General features: G+C 41.5%; 1 protein-coding gene across 2 annotated transcripts in view; it reads right to left on the reverse strand.

The window, feature by feature from the left end:
- The window catches only part of LOC122548402 (single-minded homolog 1-like), a 91,468-nt gene that overhangs the window by 9,182 nt on the left and 54,947 nt on the right, over nt 1–27,339 (reverse strand). For both annotated transcript variants that reach the window (XM_043687006.1, XM_043687005.1), the window contains exons 10-11: nt 12,696–12,861; nt 7,989–8,406 (exon numbers count right to left, since the gene is read on the reverse strand). In XM_043687006.1, coding sequence (XP_043542941.1) covers nt 7,989–8,406; nt 12,696–12,861 — 584 coding nt within the window. The remainder of the gene's footprint in view (nt 1–7,988; nt 8,407–12,695; nt 12,862–27,339) is intronic.

Genomic DNA, 27,339 nt, shown 5'->3' on the forward strand with positions numbered 1-27,339 from the left:
TGTACAAGAACACCCAGATCTCTCTGTACCGCCCCTTTACCTAACTTAACTCCATTTTGATAGTAATCTGCCTTCCTGTTCTTGCCACCAAAGTGGGTAACCACACATTTATCCACATTTAACTGCATCTGCCATGCATCTGTCCACTCACCTAACCTGTCCAGGTCACCCTGTAATCTCCTAACATCCTCCTCACATTTCACCCTGCCACCCAGCTTTGTACCATCAGCAAATTTGCTAATGTTACTATTAATACCATCTTCTATATCATTAATATATATTGTAAAAAGCAGTGTTCCCAGCACTGATCCCTGCGGTACCCCACTGGTCACTGCCTGCCATTCCGAAAGGGAGCTGTTTATCACTACTCTTTGTTCCCTGTCAGCCAACCAATTTTCAATCCAAGTCAGTACTTTGCCCCCAATACGATGCGCCCTAATTCCCTGAGCGAATAAAAAAATTTATAATGTCTTTAAGGTCATCTGATTGACAAATTAGATGGAAGATCTTATGCATAACGGAGGACCTATCCATGAGTTACAATTTTCTACTGACAGACAGAACATTGTCTAATTTTTTCCTTTCCATGTTCTCTTATTTGCCAGGAGTGAGCCTGAGAATTCATAGATATCTCAGAGAGCTTCAATAAATGTCGTGCAGCTGATGCAAATAAAAGAAATTTTTTTAGCATTTAACAAATGTAAACTGGAAATGCTTCTATAAAAAAGCACAAACAGAGATACAGTGACATTTTAACCAAGTGCCAAGTAAGTACAAAAATCAAAGATTGAACATAGATTTGAGTACTTGGCTTATAATCAAACAACAGGTTAAGAATTTCTCTGGTCACTTTGTACACTGACACTGCAGCATGCATTTTCATAGATTTCCTCTGTTTACTATTTAGACAAAAAAAATCACATGAAATAAAAAAAGCTTTGTGATATTGCTACAGGTAAACAGTGGAATAAATTTTATTCCAATATCAGACATGGTCACCATTTTGATGTAAGATATCAAATCAAATAAATGATGAGAAAGATGTTAATCAGGAATTGTGCAACTCAGCTTGATGTTTACATAAACATATCATTGCTAATGTCTTGAAAATATCCTCCAGCCACAGCAACACAGATCTGGAAGAGATCCAGCCTTATTAATAATTAAGTTGAAATGAACCAGAAAGTGTTCGTTGTGTTAGATAGCGTCAAATGAATCAATATGAGAATAATTCACATCCAGCTGGTGTGAGAATCAGCCAAATATTGTGCAAGCTTTGAGGAGCTGTGCAGATCTGGTTTTCTTAGGAAAGCTGGACCTGCTTTCTTGTCATGTTTCCAAAGGCAACACAAGAAAGATTAGCATTCTGCATTTTCTTTAGAACAGCCCGTAACCAAAGACCTACTCCATTTCTTTGCTATTTTAAATTTAATCACATGTTAGATAGATATTACCATCGTTTATGAAGTGCTGGAAAGATAAGGGCATGAACTACTTAAGAAAAAGACTGAAATAAAATAACTTCACCAATCCTCAGGAGATCACACCACAATTTATAATCACTTCGAAATCACTTTTGTTTGTAGGCAAATGCAGCAGCCAATTTACACACAGGATAGTCTCACCAATGCTCTGAACTAAAGAACACGAGGACAGGAGTAGGCCATTTGTCAAAACATAGAAAATAGGAGCAGAGTAGGCCAACCAGTCTTTTAAGCCTGCTCTGCCATCCACTATGATCCTGGCTGATCATCCAATTCCTGTTCCCACTTTCTCACCTTACCCTTTGACCCCTCTAGCCCTAAGAATAATAACTACCACTTTCTAGAAAACATTCAATAATGTGGTCTCAATCACTTTCCATGGCAAAGAATTGCACAGGCTCGACACTCTCTGGGTGAAAAATAATGCTCTTCATTTCAGATCTAAATCGCCTACCCAATAACTTTAGACTGTGACCCCCCTGGTTCTGGACTCCACAGTCATAGAGTCATAGAGATGGCTAGAACAGAAACAGACCCTTCAGTCCAACTCACCCATGCCGATCAGATATCCTAAATTAATCTAGTCCCATTTGCCAGCATTTGCCTCCTATCCCTCTAAATCCTTCCTATTCATATACCCATCCAGATGCCTTTTGAATGTTGTAATTGTACTAGCCTCCACCACTACTTCTGGCAGCTCATTCCATATGTGCACCACCCTCTACATGAAAATGTTGCCTCTTAGGTCCCTTTTAAATCTTCCCTTTCTCAACTTAATCCTATGCCATCTAGTTTTGGACTCCCCCACCCCAGGAAAAAGACCTTGTCCATTTACCTTAACCATGTATCGCATGATTTTATAAATTGCTATAAATTCACTCCTCAGCCTGTGATGCTCCAAGGGAAAATGGTCCCAGCCTATTGAGCCTCTCCCGAAAACTCAAATCCCCCATACCTGGCAATATCCTTGTAAATCTTTTCTGAAACCTTTCCAGTTTCACAACACCATGGGCGGCACGGTGGCGCAGTGGTTAGCACTGCTGCCTCACAGCGCCAGAGATCCGGTTTCAATTCCCGCCTCAGGCAACTGACTGTGTGGAGTTTGCACGTTCTCCCCATGTCTGCGTGGGTTTCCTCCGGGTGCTCCGGTTTCCTCCCACAGTCCAAAGATGTGCAGGGTCAGGTGAATTGGCCATACTAAAATTGCCCGTAGTGTTAGGTAAGGGGTAAATGTAGGGGTATGGGTGGGTTTCGCTTCGGCGGGTCGGTGTGGACTTGTTGGGCCGAAAGGCCTGTTTCCACACTGTAATCTAATCTAATCTAATCTAATCTAATCTAATCCTTACCATTAGGAGGGACACCAGAACTGCATGCAATATTCCAAAAGTGGCCTAATCAATGACCTCCTAACTCCTATACTCAATGCACTGCCCAATAAAGGCAAGCCTACCAAATGCTTTCTTCATTATTCTGTCTGCCTGGGACTTCACTTTCAAGGAAATATGAACCTACATTCCAAGGTCTCTTCGTTCAGCAACACTCTCCAGGAGCTTACCGTTAAGTGTTTAAGTCCTGCCCTGATTTGTCTTTCCAAATTGCAGCACCTCACAGTTATCTCAATTAAACTCCATCGGCCACACCTCAGCCCACTGACCCATCTGACCAAGGTCCCACTGTACTCTTAGGTAGCCTTTTAATCTGTCCACTACACCACCAACTTTGGTGTAATCCGCAAATGTACTAACCATACCTCCAATGTTCACATCCAAATCAGCGACATGGTGGTTTAGTGGTTAGCACCGCTACCTTACAGCGCTGGGCACCTGGGTCCGATTTCAACCTTGTGCGACTGTCTGTATTGCACACTCGCTCTGTGTCTGCATAGGGTTGCTCTGGTTTCCTCCCACAGTCTAAAGATATGTAGGTTAGGTGAATTAGCCATGCTAAATTGTTCAGGGATGTGCAGGTTAGGTGCATTAATCCAGGGTAAATGTGGGATGGGGTTTAAGTCTGGGGAGATTGGTCTTTGGAGGATTGGTGTGGACTTGTTGGGCTGAAGGGCCTGTTTCCACAGTGTAGGATTTAAATTCTAATTCTAATCATTTATATAAATGACAAAAAGCAGTGGACCCAGCACTGTTCATTGTGACACACTGCTGGTCACAAGCCTCTGGTCTGAAAAGCAACCCTCCACCACCATGCTGTCTTTTACCTTCAAGCCAACTCTGTATCCAAATGGCTAGTTCTCCTTCTATTCCATGAGATCTAATCTTGCTAACCAAATAGATTTCGCCCACTGTTCTGGGCTCATCAATCCTCTTCATTACTTGTTCAAAAACTCAATCATGTTAGTAAGACACAATTTCCCATGCATAAAGCCATTTGACCATGCCTATTCAGTCCTTGTCTTTCCAAATACATGTAAATCCTAAACTCAGGATTCCTTCCAACAACTTGCCCACCACTGATGTCAGGCTCACCAGTCTATAGTTCACTGGATTTTCCTTACCAGCTTTCTTAAATAGTTAGCAACACTTTAGTCAACCTCCATACCTCTGGCACCTCACCGGTGACTATCAATGATACAAGTATCTCAGCAAGAGTCTGGAAAAGCACAGCAGTTCAGGCAGCATCTGAGGAGCAGTAAAATCGATGTTTCGGGCAAAAGCTCTTCATCAGGAATGAAGGGCTTTTGCCTGAAACGTCGATTTTACCTGCCCGAAACGTCGATTTTACTGCTCCTCAGATGCTGCCTGAACTGCTGTACTTTTCCAGCACCACTAATCCAGAATCTGGTTTCCAGCATCTGCAGTCATTGTTTTTACCTATCTCAGCAAGGGGCCCAGCAACCTCTTCCATAGCTTCCCATGGAGTTGTAGGGTACACCTGATTAAGGCCTGGGGATTTATCCACCTTTATGCATTTTAGGATGTCCAGCACTTCATCCTTTGCAATTTGGACATTTTTCAAGATATGGCTATTTATTTCGCAACATTCTGTATCTTCCATTTCCTTCTCCATCGTAAATATTGATGCAAGATACACATTTAGAATCTCCCACATCTCCTGCAGTTCAACACTTAGGTGACCTTGCTGATCTTTAAGGTGCCCTATTCTCTCCCTCATTACACCTTTGCCCTTTATGTATTTGTAGAATACCTTTGGATTCTCCCTAAACGTATCTGCCAAAGTTATGTCATGTCCCCTTTTTTCCCTGCTGATTTCCCTCTTAAGTATACTCCTACTGCCTTTAAACTCTTCTAGGGAATCGCTTGAGTTCTGCTGTCTATACCTGATGTATGCTTCCTTGTTATTCTTAACTAAAACCTCAATTTCTCTAATCATCCCACATTCCCTACAGTTACCAGCCTTGCCCTTCACCTGAACAAGAACATATTTTCTCTGGACTCTCATTATCTCATTTTTGAATTAGGAACACCCATTCTGCAACTACCTTGCATCTACCTTGTCTAGTCCTTTTGGAATTTTATACATTTCTTGGAGATCTCCCCTCATGCTTCTCAACTCCAATGAATATATTCCTCATTGATATGATATTTCTTCATACATTAGTCCTGCCATTACAGGAATCAGCCTGGTAAATGCTTGCTGCACTCTCTCCAAAGGCAAAACATTCTTTCTCAGATAAGGAGACCAAAACTGCACACAATACTCACCAAGGCCCTGTACAATTGCAGCAAGAAGTCCCTACTCCTTTCATTATGAAAGCTGTTTACACTATGTGGCCCCCCAGCGCCTTTCAATAAGATCACAGCTGCTTGTCAACCTCACCTGCACCCTTCTGCACTCTCCCCATCTCTCATAATCTCCATTCATCTGTGTTTTGAACATACTCAACAGATGAGTATGTACAGTGTCTCAGAGAATTTTAAAGATTCACAATCCTTTGAATGAAGAAATTTCTCCTCATCTCCATTTTAATTAGCTGCTCCTTTATTTTGAGATTGTGACCTTTAGTTCTAGACTCCTCAGCTGGGAAAACATACTCCCAGTACATGCCCATCAAGTTCTTTATTCATTTTTATATTATGAAGGAGATCGCTTCTCATCCTTCTGAATTCTATGGCATATGGGTCGAGGTTACTCATACTCTCATCATAATACAAACTATTAATTCTAGGAATCAGACAACTCAAGGTTCTGGGGTAGATTTATCCTTCCTTCGATAAGAACAAAAAAACTGGACACAGTATCCAAGTATGGTCTCTTTAAGACCTAATATAATAGTAGTAAGTCTTTGATATGCTCATACTCCAATCCTGATGTAATAAAGATGAGCATGCCATTTGCTTTCCTAATTTCTTGCCAGATCTACACGGTATTCTATTTATTTTGTGTACAAGAACGCCCTTCTGAATCCCAACATTTTCCAGCAACTCCCATTTAAATAAAATGCTGTTTTCTATTATTCCTGCCAAAGTGGATATGTTGACACTTGCTCATCATATGTTCAATCTGAATATTTTTCTGAACTGATCCATATCTTTGTATTCTCCTCACAGCTTACTTTCTCACCTAGATTTGTATTCTCAGCAAACTTGGATATAACTGATCGACACCTCTAACTCACTGACAGGGATTGTGTAAAGACCATAACATTTCATTTTCCTTTACTTTTGAGTGGTGGACCAAAATGTGAAAAGGATACTGTTTTAAACCACAGAAACTATATAAGGAGGTGTTGCAGTGTTGTAACAAGTTACTGTATCTCTTCGTGAGTCATATTTACATGGAAGGGCAGTGGAAGAAGATTGCTGGACTCAACATCATCATGAATATGTATTCAGGGCAGTTTTTTTTAAACCAGAGAAGTCTATTGATTGATTTATCAATCCGGACCAAGGTATGTAGGTCTGAAGTGCTCAGCATGACAACAGCTCTCTGATAGTCCATCTGTGTAGAGTCAATCTGGTGGCAGAAAGGCTCCAGACTCTAAAAAGACAACATCTTCTCTCTCCTTGCACAGAACTAACAAAGCATTGGAAGAAAGCTGGTGTTTTCTCACTCACCATTTACCTATAAGCTGCTGCCTCTAGCTAGTGACTGAGAGACAGAATAATGTGTCTTGAGTAAAGAATTCAAGGGACTTGGTACAAAGAAAATCGGAGGTCAGAAGGAAAAAAGGACACCTCACTGAGTGTGGTGAATAGGTACTGTATTCCCCAAAGGAGAAAGTGAGGACTGCAGAGGCCGGAGATCAGAGTCGAGAGTCGGGTGCTGGAAAAGCACAGCAGGTCAGGCAGCATCCGAGGAGCCGGAGAATCGAGATTTCAGGCGAGATCCTTTCATCAGGAATGACCCTCATTCCTGAGGAAGAGCTCAGAGAGTAGTAAGGGTATGGAATGCTTTGCCTGCAACGGTAGTAGATTCGCCAAGTTTAATTGAATTTAAGTCATCATTGGACAGGCATATGGACGTACATGGAATAGTGTAAGTGGGATGGGCTTCAGATTAGAACTTAAAAATGTGTTGCTGGAAAAGCGCAGCAGGTCAGGCAGCATCAAAGGAACAGGAGAATCAACGTTTCGGGCATAAGCCCTTCTTCAAGAAACATCGATTCTCCTGTTCCTTTGATGCTGCCTGACCTGCTGTGCTTTTCCAGCAACACATTTTTAAGCTCTGATCTCCAGCATCTGCAGTCCTCCCTTTCTCCTGAGCTTCAGATTAATATGACAGGGCAGTGCAACATCGAGGGCCGAAGTTGCACTGTAATGCAACTGTATTGTTCTATGCTGTAGTGTTCTATGTTCTATGTTATACAGTCTACCAACCTGGAAATGACACAATTGTACCTATTCACAGTTTCCTGTTTAGTATCTAATCCTCAATCTATGCAAATGTAACTTGGATGAAATCTAATATTGTGCAGTAACCTCAAGAATGTGACATAGTAATGTAGTTTTAATTTATTTTGTTTCTGCCATGCTAGTTGAGCAGTGAATGTTGGCCAAAACGCCATTTCAATTGAACCAAATTTCAGCAAATTATACAATGGGAAGGTGATATTTTCCACAGGATTACTGCCCAAGTATGAAGGGTAAATTTTCATCTTGCTTTTCAAACAAGAGGAGGTTAACCCTGTTAAGCAATTATCTTTCTATCTGATGCAGAGATACATATTGCATTAATTGGAGGGAAGCTCAGATTATTGAGTGCGGTCCTTACGTACACTGGTTTTTCTCTGAATTTCCAAAAGGTAGTATATTGTGAAGGGTCCCAATTTTAACTTACTCAAAACCCATTCACTTAAGAAGTGTAAAAAATCAGTCCCATCAGTATTCTCTTCTTGACAGTATGCCATTTAGAAGCAATTTAGCCTCATGTATCAGCGCTCAGATTATTTTGTTACAATAGAAAAGCTCACTGAACAAGTCATAAGATTTCTTTTCCTAATAAAATGTAATTCAGTCTTTGATTGAAATGATTGCTTCCTACATTGCAAATTTTCCAATTTCTGGTGATCCTTCCTTAAAGTGAGCTTACCATGAATACTGGGAATAGAAGCTATGTGTGGCATGCTGTTTTCATATCCCTCCCTGCTCTCTGGAGACGACTTAGTCAGAGCTAGTGTCATACGAGAGGAGTTCCACCAATTCTCTCTTCCAGATTGCGAGCCCCCAAGAAAGTATCTGCCTGCCTCGCACCTTCCAGCCTCACACGGTGATGTGTGGAAGTGGGACTGCCTTTCCTCCACCGATCTGGAGTGCTCGAGGGCAAAGCCGTAGCACAACGAATTTCTGTCGGAAAACTGTCCATAGGCACAGGAAATAATGTCGTGCTGGGAAGGCTGTGACCCTTCTGTGTGACCCAGCAGTTGTGGGGAAGCATTATCTGTCAGTGGACTTCCTCCCCATTGGCTCTCATGGTCCGATTCAGATCTTTCTTTGTGAAATCCAGAATACTGGAAGAGAGGAGAGGATGAAAGAAAGGATAAAGTTACTGAAAGGATCACAAATCTGTAACTGGGTTTCATTTAAAATAACCTTAAGTAATAATGAGAAAGTGCCTTCAATTGTTCTTGCTTCCACTCTGCTCTACATATATCATCTTTTTGCTTCTTCCTGCATTTTCCAACATCAAAAGAGGCCGCAAAGATATTGTTTCATCCTCATGTCCAATATCTCAAAGCTCTCATGTTGTCATAGTCAGGGAGGTGCCAGCTGCCCTTCAGCTGAAAGGGCAGGTAGTGGTCTTCAGGCATGGAGACACCTTGCTGCACAGGCTGCCCAAGCAGGAAGCGACGGGGTCCCCACCATCAGGACACAGGAACACCCCTAGATTTCACCTGACAGGCTACCACAGAGTGCAGTCCCAAATCCAGCACTGGTTGAATGCTGCAGTGGCAGGATGAGGCTTTTAAGGATCTCCAATGACTTCAGGATGGGAAGCATGGCTTTAAACCTAAACTTGCTGGAATCAAATTGGGACGAGAGGGGCAAAGGGGTGAGTTGAAAATATGATAGGCCCTCCATCACGCTTCTTTCGCCATCATTACTGGGTCCCCCCACAACACTGCATCTCACTCTACCTTCCCGGGAGGATACATTCCACTCAAGGCACCACCTAACCTTTATATTATGATAAATGTCACTTTCCCTCTTGGCTTCTTCACCCTTGCTGGTTTTTTGCACTATTCAACTTGGTCAAGGTATCTCAATTATGAAAGGACAATATTTGCACCAGGTTGTAACTATTGTCACTAATCAGGAGTATTAGTTAAGACATGTCAGCAGAGTTTTGGATGACCTCAAATTTAGATTAGAATGTGGGAGGCCAACAAGCAATGCATTGGACTAGTCAACTCTTGAGGTGAAGGAAGCATGAATGAAGATTTCAGCTTCAGACAAGCTGAGACAGGGGCAAAGCCAGTTGATGCCACAGGGGTGGTAAGAGGTAATCTTAGCAAAGGCGTGGATGTTGGATTGGAAGACCATCCTGTGGTCAAATGTAAAGTTATGGTTACAAAAAGCATGGTTTAACCTAAAAGCACTAGGGGTGCTGATAGTCAAAATCCCCATAGCTAATGATGAAATTTGAATTCAGTAAGAATCTAGAATTGAAAGCTAATCAAATGGTGATGACCTAACTGTTGTTCATTATTGAACAAGCCCATCTGGCCCACTAATGTCCTTGCTTATCTGGTCTGAACTACAAGGGATTTCAAGTCCACAACAATGTTGGACAATCAGAGGTGGGTGATCTCTAATGCTTGCTGCCCAACAAATCCTGTGAATGAGTTTTTTAAAAATGGTTTACACTGAATGGTTCCAATATGAAGAGCTTCAGTTAGACTGAAGGAGCTGGGGCTGTTCTCTGAAGAGAAGTGAAGTGAAGTGAAGCTGGGGAGACATTATTTATGAATGGAAAAATCAAGGACACTGACCTAAGGTGAATGGCAAAAAAAAATGACACAAGGAAAAACATTTTAATGGGTAAGCAGGTAGGGTATGGAATGCACTGCTTGAGAGGGTGGTGGATGCTTTCATGACTTTTAAAATTGGATAATTGTTTGTCCGAAGAGAAAAAAAAATGTGGTGCTACGGAAAAAAATCAGGGGAGTGGGGCGATAAATTGGTCTTGCAGAAAGCTAGCATGGACACAGCAGGGCCAAATAGCTTCCTTCTCTGCCATAGCTATTCTACAGTTTTATAAAGTTATGATTTTGACTTAAGACTGGAATTACAATTTACCAAAGGAAATTACTACAGATATTGGGATTCCAAACTAAACAGACAGGCTGTAGATGGGAGATCTTTGACCTGAAATGTTAACTTGCTTCTTTCTCTGGCAGTTCCTGCCAGATCTACTTCGCATTTACAGGAATTTCTGTTTTTAATCACAACTTTATTTGTGCTTAATCAACAAATTTGGGTCAATATCACGTTCTATGTGAGCACAGTGCTGCCACTGTGGGAAATAATGTCAGTGTCATAATTGCTTAAAGAAATCTTTAATTTTACACCGGCACATTTTCAAAGGCATACAAAAGAGCACAGAGTCATACTGCTCAGTCACACTATCACAAAGCACTGCACACATACTCTATGGGAAATGGTAACATGGTGGTAATGACATTGCACCAGTAAACCAGAGGCTAGTTTAATGCTACAGTATTATCAGTTCAAATCCCACCATGGTAGCTGCAAGAACTTAATTTGAATCAGAAAACATGGATTTAAAAATTTATTTCAGGTAACAGTGTAATTGAAACTATCATCAATTATAAAAATCTCTATCATTTACTAATATCCTTCAGGGAAGGAAATCTGGCATCTTTACCTACTCTGGCCTACACCTGACTCCAGACCCATAACAATGTGGTTGACTCTTAATTACCCACTTCAATAGCATAGCAAGTCATTCAGTTCACTAACAATTGGAGATGAGCAACAAATTATAGTCCTGCCACCAATGTCCACATATGGTGGAAGAATTAAACACAAGCTTAAATGCACGAGGAACACTGGTTTCACTATGTCTGAATCACAATTTCACAACTTCAGAGTTCCTACAGTATACTGGCAATGCACTGTGGCTCTCACACTTCAAGGTGAAACCGCTTTTAAACTGCTAATCACAGGAAAAAAAATGTTCAGCCCAAAGGCTCATGAGTAGCTCTATTATTTTTATGAAAATTGATCTGAGTATTTCATTGCTAAATGTATAAATTTTAGTGAACTCAACGCATTTTCCAACATCAATGTTTCTGCCAAAAGAAATAAGAGAATTTAAAGTTATTCAACAAGACTATATTTACACTATGGGCATGATAATGCAGCGGGTGGGGCTGCCATTCATTGGTTACTTACCTTGTAACCTAGTAGAGTTCCAAACTGAGCTATCCTTATTAAGCAAGGTCAGCTAATTTAAATACTTTGCAAGCAGTCTGAGCAAGTAGCTGTTGAAGTTCTGGGAAGGCATGGAGGTCACATAAGCACATGCTGTTTGCTATCGAGAAAGATGTGCTGTTTTTATTGCCCCTCAAGAAGTACCCCTTTGCACTGTTTAGGTATTGGAGTTCATAAGACAACTTGTGACAATGGTTGGCCTTCCTTGGAATAGGGAACAAATAGTAAGACAGTAGAAGAGTTTCCTAAAAGACCTCTGTGGTGTCCTCTGCAAGCAGGCACTGACATCTGGAATTTCTGGAATCATTCTTGGTGTACCATGTATCTTGTCACTAATTTACATATAAATTGGGGATGTTAAATAATGAGGTAAAAACAATGACTGCAGATGCTGGAAACCAGATTCTGGATCAGTGGTGCTGGAAGAGCACAGCAATTCAGGCAGCATCCGAGGACAGGCAAAATCGACGTTTCGGGCAAAAGCCCTTCATCAGGAATTCCTGATGAAGGGCTTTTGCCCGAAACGTCGATGTTAAATAATGTGCAAGCTCTGTCCGAGTGGAGACACCCGATGCACAGGGGACCTATACGGTGGGACACTTTGCACTCTGTGCACTGTCTAAACCTCTGCAGCCAATTATAGAAGATTTTTGCACCCAGTACACTACAATGCTATAGGAATTATTGGTTCTTATATGATAATATGATGTTTTTGCAGTTTTGAGCCATAATCTGTTGCATGAGCTCTCTCAAAGAAAACACAGCTCTTTAGAATATTTAATGTTTTGATTTAATCAATGGCTGGGACAGCAATCTATAGAAAAAAAGCAGAAGTCTTTTTTAAATTTGAAACCATCAGAAAAAGAGGATCACTTTGGCATTTTATTGTCTTTCTGAGGGAAGAGTGTGATAATCTCTCGGTAAGCTATCCAGCAATTTGCTGTCTTTTGATGTGTGAAAGCCTCAGATGTGTCCTTAGCAGCAAGACCTTCTCTCCCTGACTCACCGTGGGGTTGGCAATGTACTTTCTGGGTAGGCACACCCTTGTATGCCCATCCTCATTGATTTTTAGCCTCAATGTATTTTCGTATTAATGGCATTGAATAAAATAGCAATCTTTATCGCATTCTGGAAGCAACTGCTTTGGGAAAATTACTAAGCTTTAACATGGAGAATTAAAACTTAACAATTCTATCTCTATTGCTTTACACTCAAAATTAGGTGTTCAGACAAACATGGTCCCAGTATCCTGTCATGGAGCGTTGATAGTGTACATGTGCCACAGCTTTTCTTAAGGTTTTTGCTAACCCACTCAAACATAACAGCAATTGGAGATATTCACCTGTGGATAAGGTGATGTTCTTGGCTTGGATTTTGTTCGGCTAAGACGGGACTTGCTTGTCTTCCTTGAGTCCGTGATGGTTGGGGTTGAGTTTGCATATGAAAAGGATGGTTTTGTTGCTGTTACTTGATCAAGTGACAGTTGCAATCCCTTATATTCAGCATCCCTAGAAGTAGTCAAACCAGATTCTCTTAGATTCAATCTCATAAATAACATGGATGTACATACATTCATATAAACACCTCGTCTAATATTCTGTCAAATCACTCTCACATCAGGTTCAGTTGCCTCTTGGAACTCTAATCAGTTCACGGTGTTTGATCATCCCCCTGTCTCTTTTCACTAACTTAAATCTCAAAAGAATACCGTTAAGGAAAACTGAAACAAGGTTATCCCAATCAACAACTCTGCTCCTTCAAAGACCACTTCCATATTATGAGGTCCACCCCACTTTGAATCTCTGGAGGGAAATCTCTGCATGATTGCTTCCTGCTCATGTACAACTATATGGGCAAAACTATACAGTCATATGGAGTTCACAGAATGGAAGCAGGTTATTTTGACTAATTGATCTATAAGCCTCCTCCCACCTCATTTCATTAAATTATATCTGCATGTTGTTCTGTTCCTTCCACCCCTAGATTTCTAACCTGCTTCCTTTTAAATGCATTTACACTGTTCACCTCTGTTATTACAACAGAAAACAAGTCGCACACTTTGACAACTCTCTAGGTATATGTTCATGCATCCTCTATTTTCCTGATGAAATATGCAACCATTCCAGCAAATTCCATCTGTCACTCCACCCCAATGCTACATAAATGCAGCAAGCATTGAAATTTGAGAGGTAATTTGCTCTTCCACAGCTCCATCAGCACCCTTTAACTTCCAACCCATTGTTGACTGATTATTTACCTGATTTCTTTCAGAGAAATTTCATTTAGCTAACCTCAAATGCCAGGTCCCTGAGAAACTTAAGACAACAAAACAGAAATTGAATCAGTTAAATTATCTCACAATTTATTTCTATAAGCTACACTGAAGTATTGCTGAATGGCCTACTCAGCAAAGCCCAAATCCTGCGGAAAGTAGTATAAATGAAAGTACAAGATCCTGTGCAAATATAAAATATTCATCATTTATCTATGTGCATCTTTTATCCGTTACAAAATATCATTGACACTGTTGCACAAAATATTAATGAACGCTTACACAACCTTTTTAGGTGAAGTGAATGATTAACCATGATATGAAGATTGACCAGTTTCTTTTGTGGTTTTCATATTTGCACAAAATTGTGCTTGCGCAGTATTTCTTGTTCAACTCGCTGTATCTTTACCATGATTTAACCAGACAAGGTTGGTAGCAATAAACAGTAGTGAAACTTTAATCCTTTCAATAGCAGACCTGTGCACTAGCGGCAGCTACAAAGTTTCAAAGTAGGTTAGCCTCGGTTTAGCTAGCCGAAGGATCAACGATCCAGAAAACCTGTCTCACCAGTAACCATGAATTGAGGGATGCCAAAGTCATTATTATCATTAATTTATGGTTTATAGCATTCAACACAATCATTACCATATCGTTCAGTGAAAAGGAATGATCGTAAATATCTTTATGAAAATCATATTCCAGCTGACCTTTCTAATATATGGAGAACAGAATGATCCACTCATCAAGCAAAGCAGGGTTAGAATTCTGTGCAGGGATGGACTGGGGTCTGCATATATAATTCAGTTGCAATTTTATATTTAAATAGTGTATTTGTTTTTTAAAAACTTCCTAAAAACTAATTCACAGGATGTAGGGCATCGCTGGCTCAGTCAGCATTTATTGCCCATCCCTAATTGCCCAGAGAGCAGTTAAGAGTCAACCACATTGGTCTGGAGTCACATGTAGGCCAGACAAGGTATAGTAGACAGTTTCCTTCGTGAAAGATGAGTTTTTCTTTTCCTGTCAATCGACAAAGATTTCATGATCATTATTTAGACTCTTAACACCAAATTTTTATTGAATTCAAATTTCACCATCTGCCATGGCAGGATTTGAACCCAGATATGCAGGACATTAAATAAAAGCCAAAAGAACTGCGGATGTTGGAAATCAGAAACAAAAACAGAAATTGCTAGAAACGCTCAGCAGGTCTGGCAGCAACTGTGGACAGAAAGGGTCACTGGTTAATCACCAAAATGTTAACACTGATTAGAACATAGAACATGGAACATAGAACATTTCAGTGCAGCACAGGCCCTTCAGCCCTCGATGTTGCGCCAACCTGTGGAACCAATCTGAAGACCATCTTTCCTACACTATTCCATTTTCATCCATATGTTTATCCAATGACCATTTAACTGTCCTCAAAAATGGCGTGTCTACTACTGTTGCAGGCAGTGCATCCCACGCCCCTACTACACTCTAAGCAAAGAAACTATCTTTGAAATCTGTCCTATATCTATCACCCCTCAATTTAAAGCTATGTCCCCTCATGCTTGCCATCTCCATCCCAGGAAAAAGGCTCTCACTATCCAACCTATCTAACCTTCTGATTATCTTTTATGTCTCAATTAAGTCACCTCTCAACCTTCTTCGCTCGAACCAAAACAGCCTCAGGTCCCTCAGCCTTTGTGGGCGGCACGGTGGCATAGCAGTTAGCACTGCTGCCTCACAGCGCCTGAGACCCGGGTTCAATTCCCGCCTCAGGCGACTGACTGTGTGGAGTTTATACGTTCTCCCCATGTCTGTGTGGGTTTCCTCCGGGTTCTCCGGTTTCCTCCCACAGTCCAAAGATGTGCAGGTTAGGTGAATTGGCCATGCTAAATTACCCGTAGTGTTAGGTAAGGGGTAAATGTAGGGGTATGGGTGGGTTGCGCTTCGGCGGGTCGGTGTGGACTTGTTGGGCCAAAGGGCCTGTTTCCACACTGTAATCTAATCTAATCTAATCTAAACCCTCCCTCCATGCCAGGCAACATCATTGCAAATCTCCTCTGAACCCTTTCCAACGCTTCCACATCTTTCCTATAACACAATGATGAGAACTGTATGCAATACTCCAAGTGCGGCCACACCAGAGTTTTGTACAGCTGCAAAAAAACCTCATAGCTTCAAAACTCCATCCCTCTGCCAATAAAAGCCAACACACTGTATGCCTTCTTAACCACTATCAACCTGGGTGGCAACATTCAGGGATCCAAGTATATGGACACTGAGATCTCACTGCTCATCTACTCTACCAAGAATCTTACCATTAGCCCTGTACTCCTTATTCCCGTTGCTCCTCCCAAAGTGAATCACTTCACACTTTTCTGCATTAAACACCATTTGCCACCTCTCCGCCCAGCTCTGCAGCTTATCTATGTCTCTCTGTAACCTGCAACATCCTTTGTCACTATCCACAACTCTACTGACCTTAGTGTCATCTGCAAATTTACAAACCCATCCTTCTACATCCTCATCCAGGTCATTTATAAAAATGACAAACAGTGTTGGCCCCAAAACAGATCCTTGCGGTACACCACTAGTAACTGAACTCCAAGATGAACACTTCCCATCAACCAACACCTTCTTTCAGCAAGGCAATTTCTGATCCAAACTGCTCAATCACCTTCAATCCCATGCCTCCATATTTTGTGCAATAGCTTAACATGTCAAACGCTTCACTGAAATCCATACACACCACATCAACCGCTTTACCCTCATCCACCTATTTAGTCACCTTCTCAAAGAACTCAATAAAGGTGTGTGAGGCACACCTTACCCTTGACAAAATTGTGTTGACTATCCCTAATCAACTTATTCCTTTCTAGATGATTATAAATCCTGTCTCTTGTAACCTTTTCCAATACTTTACCCACAACCGAAATAAGGCTCAGTGGTATATAATTACCAGGGTTGTCTCTACTCCCCTTCTCGAACAAGTGGACAACATTTGCTCTCCTCCAGTCTTCTGGCACTATTCCTAATAGTGACGACATAAAGATCAAAGCCAAAGGCTCTGCAAACTCCTCCCTGGCTTGCCAGAGAATCCTAGGATAAAGCCGAGGGGACTTATCTATTTTCACACTTGCCAGAATTGCACTCCTCCTTGTGAGCCTCAATCCCATCTAGTCTAGAACATAGAACACAGAACATTACAGTGGAGTACAGACCCTTCGGTAGCCTGTAGCCTGTACTCAGTATTCTCCTCAACAACATTGTCTTTTCCCAGTGTGAATACTGATGAAAAATATTCATTTAGCGCTTCTCCTGTCTCCTCAGACTCCACGCACAACTTCCCACTACTGTCTTTGATTGGCCCTAATCTTACTCTAATCATTCTTTTATTCCTGATACATCTATAGAAAGCTTCAGGGTTGTCCTTGACCCTATCTGCCAATGACTGCTCATATCCCATCCTTCCTCTTCTTAGCTTTCTCTTTAGGTCTTTTTTGGCTAACTTGTAACTTTCAAGTCCCTTAACTGAGCCTTCACATCTCATTCTATCATAAGCCTTCTTATCACAGAATCATAGATGTGCAGCACAGAAACACACCCTTCGGTCCAACCCCTCCATGCCGACCAGATATCCCAACCCAATCTAGTATCACCTGCCAGCACCCGGCCCATATCCCCTTCCTCTTGAAAAGAGATTCAACTTCTTTAGTAAACCATGGCTCCCTCGCTCGACTACTTCCTCTCTGCCTGATAGGTACATACTTATCAAGGACACACAGTAGCTGTTCCTTGAATAAGCTTCACATTTCAATTGTGCCCATTGCGTGCAGTTTCCTTCCCCATTCTATGCATCCTAAATCTTGCCTAATTGCATCATAATTGCCTTTCCCCATCTATAACTCTTGCCCTGCAGTATAAGCCTATCCCTTTCCATTGCTAAAGTAAACATAACGAAATTGTGGTCACTATCACCAAAGTGCTCACTTAACTCCAAATCTAACACCTAGCTAGGTTCATTACCTGGTACCAAATCCAATGTGGCCTCGTCCCTTGTTGGCCTGTCTACATACTGTGTCAGGAAACCCTCCTGCATGCATTGTACAAAAACTGATCCATCTAAAAGTACTTGAACTATAGTACTTCCAGTCATTATTTGGAAAGTTAAAGCCCCCATAACAACTACTCTGTTACTCTCAATTTTATCCAAAATTATCTTTGCTATCCTTTCCTCTACATCTCTGGAACTTTTGGGAGGCCTATAGAAAACTCCCAATAGGGTGACCTCTCCTTTCCTGTTTCTAACCTCAGCCCATACTACCTCAGTGGATGAGTCCTTAAACATCCTTTCTGCCACCACAAAACTGTCCTTGACTAATATTGTCACACCTCCTCCTCTTTTAATATTTTCTGTCTTTTTACTGAAACATCTAAATCCCAGAACCTGCAACAACTATTCCTGTTCCTGCTCTGTCTATGTCTCCAAAATGGCCACAACATCAAAGTCCCAGGTACCAATCCATGCTGCAAGTTCACCCACCTTATTCTGGATGCTCCTGGCATTGAAGTAGACACACTTCAAATCACCTATTGTTTGCCGGTGCACTCTTGCGACCTTGAAATCTTATTTCTGACCTCACTACTCTCAGCCTCCTGGACACTGGAACTACAATTTAGGTTCCCATCCCCATGCTGAATTAGTTTAAACCCTCTTGAAGAGCATTAGCAAACATCCTCCCACGATATTGGTACCCCTCTGGTTCAGGCGTAGACGATCCTGTTTGTATAGGTCACACCTACCCCAGAATGAGTCCTAATCATCCAAGTATCCAAAACCCTCCCTCCGGCACCATTCCTGTACCATATGTTCAACTCCTCTCACTATTTCTTGCCATGCTAGCACGTGGCACGAGTAACAAACCGGAGATAACAACTCTGTTTGTTCTAGCTCTCAGCTTCCACCCTAGCTCCCTGCATTTCTACCTTAAATCCCCATCTCTTTTCCTACTTCTGTCGTTAGTGTCTATGTGGACCACAACTTGGGGCTGCTCTCCCTCCCCCTCAATGTTCCCCAAAACACGATCCGAGACATCACGAACTCTGGCACCTGGAAGGCAACACCAACCTGAGTCTCTCTTGTTCCCACAGAACCTCCTATCTGTCTCCTCTGCTCATCTCCCCACTTCCCTTCCAAGCAACAAGGACAGATTCTGCACCCCATGGCTTATCCGTGGTTAGTCATCCCCCCCAGTAATATCCAAAACAGCATACTTGTTATTGAGGGGAACGGCTACAAGGGATCCTGCACTGTCTCCTGGTTTCCTTTCCGTCCCCTGACTGCAACTCATCTGCCTTTTTCTTGTACATGAGGTGTGACTACCTCCCTGTAACCCCTCTCAACAACCGCCTCTGCATCCCGAATGATCCGAAGTTCATCCAGCTCCAGGTCCAGTTCCCTAATGTGGTTTTCAAGGAGTTGGGTGTTGGGCGCACTTCCCGCAGATGAGGTCAGCAGGGACACTAGTGGTGACCCTTACCTCCCACATTCTACAAGAGGAATTTTCAACTGCCCTAACCGCCATTCCCACTGTTCTAAGTTTCCAAAGAGACTACTGAAAAATAAAAAATTTAAAACATACTAGTTACCTTACCAATCCAGCGCACAGAACCTTTTTTTAATTAGAGGAGGGGGGTGGGTAGGAGACACTACCTAAGTAGTGTTTCAGGTAACGTAACCACCCAAATAAATTACTTCATTTACTCAGCAGTCCCGTGGTCACTCCTGCTCAGCGTGCGCTTCACCTGTTCATGAGGTAAGTTTTTAAATCAGTGACTCACCTTCCTGGCAGTACCCTGTCATCGCTCCTGCTCTTCCTGCTGCTGAACACGAAATGGAGGGCCCCGACATTCGATTACTCTGATTTTGGGTCCAGTGAACCTTTCTCTCCACAGATGCTGCCAGACCGCCAGCAATTTCTGTTTTTGTACCCAAAACATTACCTTGGTCTCTGGATTAATAGTCCAACAATGATACCACTGGGCCATTGGCTCTCTGAAGTATTTTATAATACTTTGGTTTTACATTATGATTTATAAATGGCAAACTGTTTTACAAAATGGAAAAAAAACAGAAAGAGATGAGGATTTATGTTAGATATTCACAGCCACCAGTCCTCTCAATTTGTTTTACAGCCAATTTTGTAGCACAGTCTTTATTACATTCTAACAATGTGGCCACCAATCTGCATATAGCAATGATAACGACTAGATGATCCTTTGATCTCTGATGTTGAATGAAGGATAAATATTCATTCGGAATTTGAGGGAACTCCCTTGCTTTTTGACAAGAATACCATTAGATCCTTTTCATCTATCTGAGGGCAAAGTGAGCCTCAGTTTAATCACATTCAAAATGAAAATGGAGGCAGATAACGCACTTCCTCAGCCCTCTGCCTATTCAGAAATTTAATCATTCTTAAAGTGAGGCGGAAGTCTGGTGTATTAAAGTTCTGCATCAAATTTAGACATCATAACAACATTCGCATCAACATAGAGATTCTCCCATTCAGAGGCAGACGGACAGAAAGCCCACTTACACATGGAAACAGAATATATGTTGAACTTGGAGAGGTCATTTGGGTGAACCCAATGATATTCACCCTCTATAAATCCACCGAGTCAGTTCCGCTTGGAAGGTATCGGCACTTACTGCTATGCAGAGTTTAAGGGGGATGTTAATTCCTGGTTGGGAAGCTGGCAGCATGTTTTCTCTCTCTCTCTCTCTCTCTCTCTTTCAAAGCCAAATTCATAAAGGATCCTGTGTATGGATGAGAGGGATGGCAGTGCCCAAAGCAGCATATTGAGTTCCAGAGTTCCTTTGCAGGTCCCAGAAAAAGGACATACCTAGTCCTTTTGGCCACACAAGGGCATATACAAAACTGCTGGGTTAATTCTGATAAGCTTCCCTGAGCATCATACAGACTATGACATTAACATAAAAGACTGTGTTAAGCAGCTGGTTCGGTGAGTTGCAAAAGCAGCAGGGTTAAAGATGCAACAAGGCAAGAACTGTTGTAACAAACACAGCTGCATAATATTCACTCTCATCTTGCCCAGGTTCTCTCAGACAAAAGGAGACTAAAATTGATCTTTTCTCACTTAAACTGGGAAGAATAGGGAAAGAACATGAATATTATTCCAGTTATAAATTATGACAAATTTGAGTTGCAGGTCTACAATACACTTATTTCAAATTTAAAACAAGTTCAAAATTAAAAGTGATGTTGGAATAGCTCACTCCTTCTGATTCCAGCCTGCATTTTATGTGGTAACCTATTCGTAACTAGTGCAAAAGATTTCAGAACAAAGCTATGCTGTCAAAAATAAGTTACAATACTATTAGTTAAATAAGCTAGAAATTATTGCATTAAGCTAACAATAGTTGAACCCTAATGCAACACTGATAGCATTGTCTTTGGTTACCACAGAAACACATACTGGACTATGTATTCTGATGGGCATGCGGTTGTTTTTGAAGCTCAGATGGGAGATCTGTGTTGAGAGCCTGCGGAATCTCCCAACATTCGAGGGAAATATCCAGCAAATCAAAGGTTCCTCTGGGCAATTCCCCTATACCTGGAACCCTCCAAAACTATTCATTTAAACAGGGAGTTGGGAAGACTCTGCCCAGTTAAGTTAACAGCTATCCAGCAAAGACTGGACCTAGTCTACCTTAGTCTAACTTTTGGGTAGCTATTAAACTAACACCCTGACTGACCACATGCACCCTGAACTAGGTGTCTATCTCACAGAACCTGGGCTGACAATCCATCCAGAACCTGAAACTCCAATACCAGCGCTGGACCAAACAACCTTCTCTCTCCTGATATAAAACAACTCACTCTCCCTCCAGGACCCAACGGCCTCCTCACACCCCAAATCCTGTCACCCTTGTCTCATCCTGGGACTCGGCACCACCCTCTCAGCGATGGGCCAACAAACCCCTCTTCCACTGGGGACCGAAATGCCGATCAGCCATTAAGTCCTGGTACTCAGCACAACCCTCCCACAGGACCTGATACCTAAACCCCAACACTTCCTTCCTTCCAGGAGCTGAGACATCATCTACCTTCCAGGCTGTGAAATCACCCTCTGACCTCATCCCCTACCACTCCACCACCAGACTCAACACCCCTCCTCCATGGGTATTGATAATCCCCTCCTCCAACCCACACTTGTCCAACCCACACCCCTCCCATCAGGGATCCAACAAGACTGGAGGGTTTGAGTTCTAAGGCAATATTGGATAGGCTTGGACTTGTTTTCCTGAGTGTAGGAGGTTGAGGGGTGACCTTATAAAGGTTTAAAAATCATGGGGCCATGTATAAGCAGAATAGCCATGGTTGTTTCCCCAGGCTGCAGGAGTTCAAACCCAGGGAGCATATTTTTAAGGTGACAGGGGAAAGATTTAAAAGGGACATGAGGGGCAATCATTTTACAGAGGACGGTGCATATATGGAACAAGCCGCGAGAGGAAGAGGTAGATGCAGGTACAACATCAACACTTAAAAGACATTTAGACAGGTACATGAATAGCAAAGGTTTACAGGGATATGGGCCAAATGAAGGCACATAGGACTAGTTCAGTTTGGGAAATTTGGTCAGCATGGGTGAGTTGGGCTGAAGGACCTGTTTCTGTGCTGTATGCCTCTATGACTCTATGACTCCAGAACACCCTCTCCCCGGGGACTAATGTGTCCCTCCTGCTTGCCAGAAATACACTGTCTGTGCTGGATCCAAAACCCATTGACCACAACAATCTACCCAAACACTCAATCACTTAACTGACACCTTTCCCACCTTACGCTCCTAGGTCTGTCCCCACTTGAAACCTACCAATGTGGCTCCCTAGCCACCTGATACTCTACTTACCCAGCATCTCACCCATCTAACATCCTACCCATATGGCACTCTTCCTGCATAGCACCTGTACCATACCCTTACCTTAAATGCTTAGGTTTCCATTAGTGACAAAGTGGCAATTGAAGTGGCAATCTGTGCTTCTAGATATTTAAATCAGAGAATAAGACAACTACTGTTGTGAAAAAGGAAGCAGGAGTTGCCTTTCCCTAACTATCTTCCACTATGAGGATACAGTTGGATTGAAGGTATGCTCTATAGTTCTACAAGATACTGCAAGATCAGTATTTCTCTTGGAAATGTGGAGTTCATTCTTAACATAAAAGTAGAAGACATATTGCAATCAGACTGTGATTGCCACCCATTGGAAAATTCAGCCAAATATATCACTTTGGCTGTTTGTTTGAGCTAACTAAGAAATTTACTGTCTCTTATATTGCAACATTGACTTAATTTCAAAGGCTCTTCACTGTCTTTAAAGCATATTGGAACATGCTGAGATCATGAACAATGCTGTGTAAATACAAGTTTTTCTTTATTAGGTACTAACAGAGCCAATTCTGCCACAAGAACTGTTGTGTGATGCTGATGCCAAAAGCACACCAACATTTAGAAAAGAAAATGTCAAACCTTCAGCACCAGTGAGGAACATAACTCTCACAACCAGCCAACTCTCAGGTTTGGTCCCTGTGCCACATGAGAGGCAACACATTAAGTTACTTTGTTTACACGTAATCATTCCCAAAAGGATATTAACATCAGTCTATTATCAGAAAATTGATTAGCATTTTACAAAAGCATCTCAGTCAATGGATTTGTTAAACTCAATGGCCTATGTTTTGAGTCTTTCAGAGTACTGTGAGCAGTTAATGATTAACCACCTAACACACTTGCAACTTCTGTGTAGTTCATTTGTTTTTGTTGGACATTCCATTTCTGCAGCATTGGGTATATTTTGACTTTGTCTGCTAAATTACTGCTACACCAGTGCTTGACTTAACATGTATTTTCAACTCTCTGATTGTTAACTCTTGATTGATTGTCTTATGAATGGGCTTGAATACCAACTCTTGACTTGTACATGTGGTAAGACGTAATGTTCTCAATAATGCAACACATCACTGCCAGGAAAGGTTTGAACCTTAACCAGCTCTCCTGGCGACAAGTGTGTGCAAATCTGGTCAAACAATAAAGCAATTTAATTTTAATTTATGCTTTCTTTGATAAACATGTTGTGTCAAGATGAGAGATGCTTGTGCTGGGGATGGAATGTGCTTCATTTCAGCCACAGTTTCAAATTCAGAAGAATACCAAACACTGCGTATCAGCTGCATTATGACATGTGCGAATTGAGAAGACATTCAGGCATGGAATGCACTACCTGGAAGTGTGGTGGAGGCTTGTTCAATTTGAGAGAGTATGAGATGATTACATAGAAACAAAAAAAAAGAACTGTGGATGCTGGAAATCAGAAACAAAATCAGAAACTTGATTCTGACTGTGATACTTAAATAGAAACAACACGTAGCATTACAGAGAAAAGGCAAGCAATTGGCACATAGTTAAAATGCTCACAGAACCCATGCAGACATAGCAAACCAAATTTGCTGTATTAATTCTATGATCCTAAGTGAGATTGAAAAGTGAATGCCATTTGTTTCTTATTCTTTCACGGGACGTAGGGATTGCTGGAAAAGCCAGCATTTTTTTTGCCTACTCCTAATTGTCCTTGTCCTAATTATCCAGTCTGGCCTACATGTGACTCCAGACCCACAGCAATGTGGTTGACCCTTCACTACCTTCTGGCAATTAGGGATGGGCAATAAACGCGGGCCTAGCCGGTGATGCCCACATCCTGTGAATTAATTTTAAAAAAAGAGGGCGGCGAGCTGGCCTTCATGAAATGCCACTGTCCACAAGATGTATTGGCATATATTAACCGGAATTGACAAACTGTGAAAAGTTTAGAGGAGACAGAATTCTTAAAAAGTATCCAATAGAGCTTCTTAACCGAGCATGTAGAAACTCCAAGACAGGGGGATGTGCTGGATCTAATTTTAGCGAACAAAGTCAGGTAACAGGTACAAGTCGGGCAGCATTTCAGTGATCGACTTGGTAAGATTTAAGGTAGCTGCTGAAAATGTGTTGCTGGAAAAGCGCAGCAGGTCAGGCAGCATCCAAGGAACAGGAGAATCGACGTTTCGGGCATAAGCAAACGTCGATTCTCCTGTTCCTTGGATGCTGCCTGACCTGCTGCGCTTTTCCAGCAACACATTTTCAGCTCTGATCTCCAGCATCTGCAGTCCTCACTTTCTCCTCTAAGATTTAAGGTAGTCATGGAAAAATACAAAGCTGGACTGGGAATAAAAATTCTCGATTGGAGGAAGGTGATTTTAATACAAAAAGGCAGGAGCTGTTCAAAGTGAACTGGGAGCAGCTACATGTAGAAAGTATTTTAGTTATACTGGGGTGCATTAGTCAGTTTCTTATAAATTGAACTAAAGATCATTGTTAAAACCTGTTAAAATGCACCTCAGGTGCCCTTGCACCTGAATAGTTAGCTTCATTTCTAAAGCCTTCCTGAAGGCTTGCAAACAAGTAGTTAGTGGAAACCCTCAGCAGTAATTAAATTGAGGGCGTGGCCAATTTAATAGTGGTTTGAAAACTGGTGCAAAAGACAACTGAAAATTTTGAACTGCATCAAGTGCAAAAGACCCTTAAATTTCTGTTACGTTTATGCCAGAATTTGCCATCACAGTTGAGCAGGAACTCCAAGCTGCGACATTAAATGAAAATAAATTTAATGATTTGTGTGACCATGTCATTCAGTTGAACGGATGACTTAGAGGAACCATTATTGTTGGCAGAATCACAAAATTGTACAAACCCTAATAGTTTCATTGAAAAGACAGTTAATTTTAAGCAGGTTAATCACAAGGCATTACTACCACAACTACTGTTTTCAGAAACAACACATAGTGAAACATTATAGGCATACGAGAGTCACTAATAAATCTAGCAATTCCACCAATCTGAAAGATGGCAAAACCAACAGCATTAAAAAAGTAAACTTCAATCACTTGTATTTCTGGACAGAAATTTTATGCACCAGCAGCACATTTTTGGACATGATATAGATCACAGGGATACCTTTTGTTGGTTTGCACACCAGTATTAACTCGTCAGGAAAAAAATCAGCAGATGGTTTCAGGTGAAGGAGATACCCCTCCACTGGATCAGTCAATTCTGGCCTTTGGTTAATTGAAGTCCCTCTACTCAGTATGGAGTCTCCAATCCAACTGTTACCCAACCTGCTGCAATGAAGCTGCATTCATTAGCTCCTTCTATTTTACCAGCAGCAACCCCTACACCCAACCTCCAAGCTCACCACCATGGGCCACAATAACTCCACTGCCTACGTGTCATAGAGCAATCGGGGTTGACAGCAGAGATAAAGGCTCTACAGCTGATCGAGTCTGCACTGGTCAAAAACAACCACCTAAACTATTCTAATCTCAATTTCTAGCATTTGGCCCACAGTTTTATATGTCTTGCAGTGCATTTTGTTTTATTCCAGAATCCATTTATTTGGCTTCCATGCTGTATTATAAAATGGCTCTGTCAGTTATACAAAACGGTAAGTCTTTGAAAAAAATTAAAGGTTTAATGAATAATTCATACTTGCTCTTAAGTACACAGTTAATCATTCCACTGGGGAGAATGCAACTTGATTAGGCCTTCAGACAATGTTAATTATGCCATGCAAGAGGAAAAGGACTTGCCTTCAGAAACTCAATGATTAAAAGTAAACTTCATACCTTAAAACTGAGAAAATTATATGATCTTTAAAATTTATCTGAGCTAACTCTACTGAACTTGCTAACTCTGTAATTTCTCTGAATTACTTAAGAATGGATTTCCGTGGTGCGAAATGTTAAGTGCACCACTTGTCCTCCATAAAAAATAAAAAAAAAACAGAAATCTCACTGCACTCAATTTCATTATAACACTTGCCATTGAAAGGCTAATCCACGAGTATTATGCTGAGATTTATCCTTTAGAAATGATCATTTTGAATGATGGAGCAGGCTTGAAGGGCTGAATGACCAACTGTTCCTAATGTGTAGTTTAGTAAGCCAAGATCAAGTAATTTTTTTTTAGGATTTTGAGGTATCTTTCAACTTACAGTCTTGGCAAAAAAATGGCACTAGCAATTATGTATAAATCAATGGAAACTCCGGCTCTGTAAGGGATGTGTTTTACGTTTGTGCGCAGATTCCCAGAGGAATCTCTGCCGGATCGTTTAACTCAATGGAAGAATTTCTGCCACAGAATTTGTTTCATTTAAAAGTTTCTTCTTGGGAACCTTGCACCAAATGATTTTAAAATAGGTTTTAAAGGGCTCAAGTCAAAGCTGCAATCAGGGATTTAGAGAGTTTGCAGCCATGACACCTCATGCATTCTCTCGCTTCGTCTTATCAAACACGCTTCATTAATTATCCACCACGCCCATGATTATCTCACATCCAATTTCCATCCCATCTGGCCTTGCACCATGCAGTACGATCCACCTTTCAATGGTGATCCCAAAATCGATTGCATTATTTGCATCCGCAACACTTAGAGTCATAGAGATGTACAGCATGGAAACAGACCCTTCAGTCCAACCCGTCCATGCCGACCAGATATCCCAACCCAATCTAGTCCCACCTGCCAGCACCCGGCCCATATCCCTCCAAACCCTTCCTATTCATATACCTATCCAAATGCCTCTTAAATGTTGCAATTGTACCAGCCTCCA

Source organism: Chiloscyllium plagiosum, chromosome 3 (genome assembly GCF_004010195.1).
Source record: "Chiloscyllium plagiosum isolate BGI_BamShark_2017 chromosome 3, ASM401019v2, whole genome shotgun sequence".
Lineage (NCBI taxonomy): Eukaryota > Metazoa > Chordata > Chondrichthyes > Orectolobiformes > Hemiscylliidae > Chiloscyllium > Chiloscyllium plagiosum.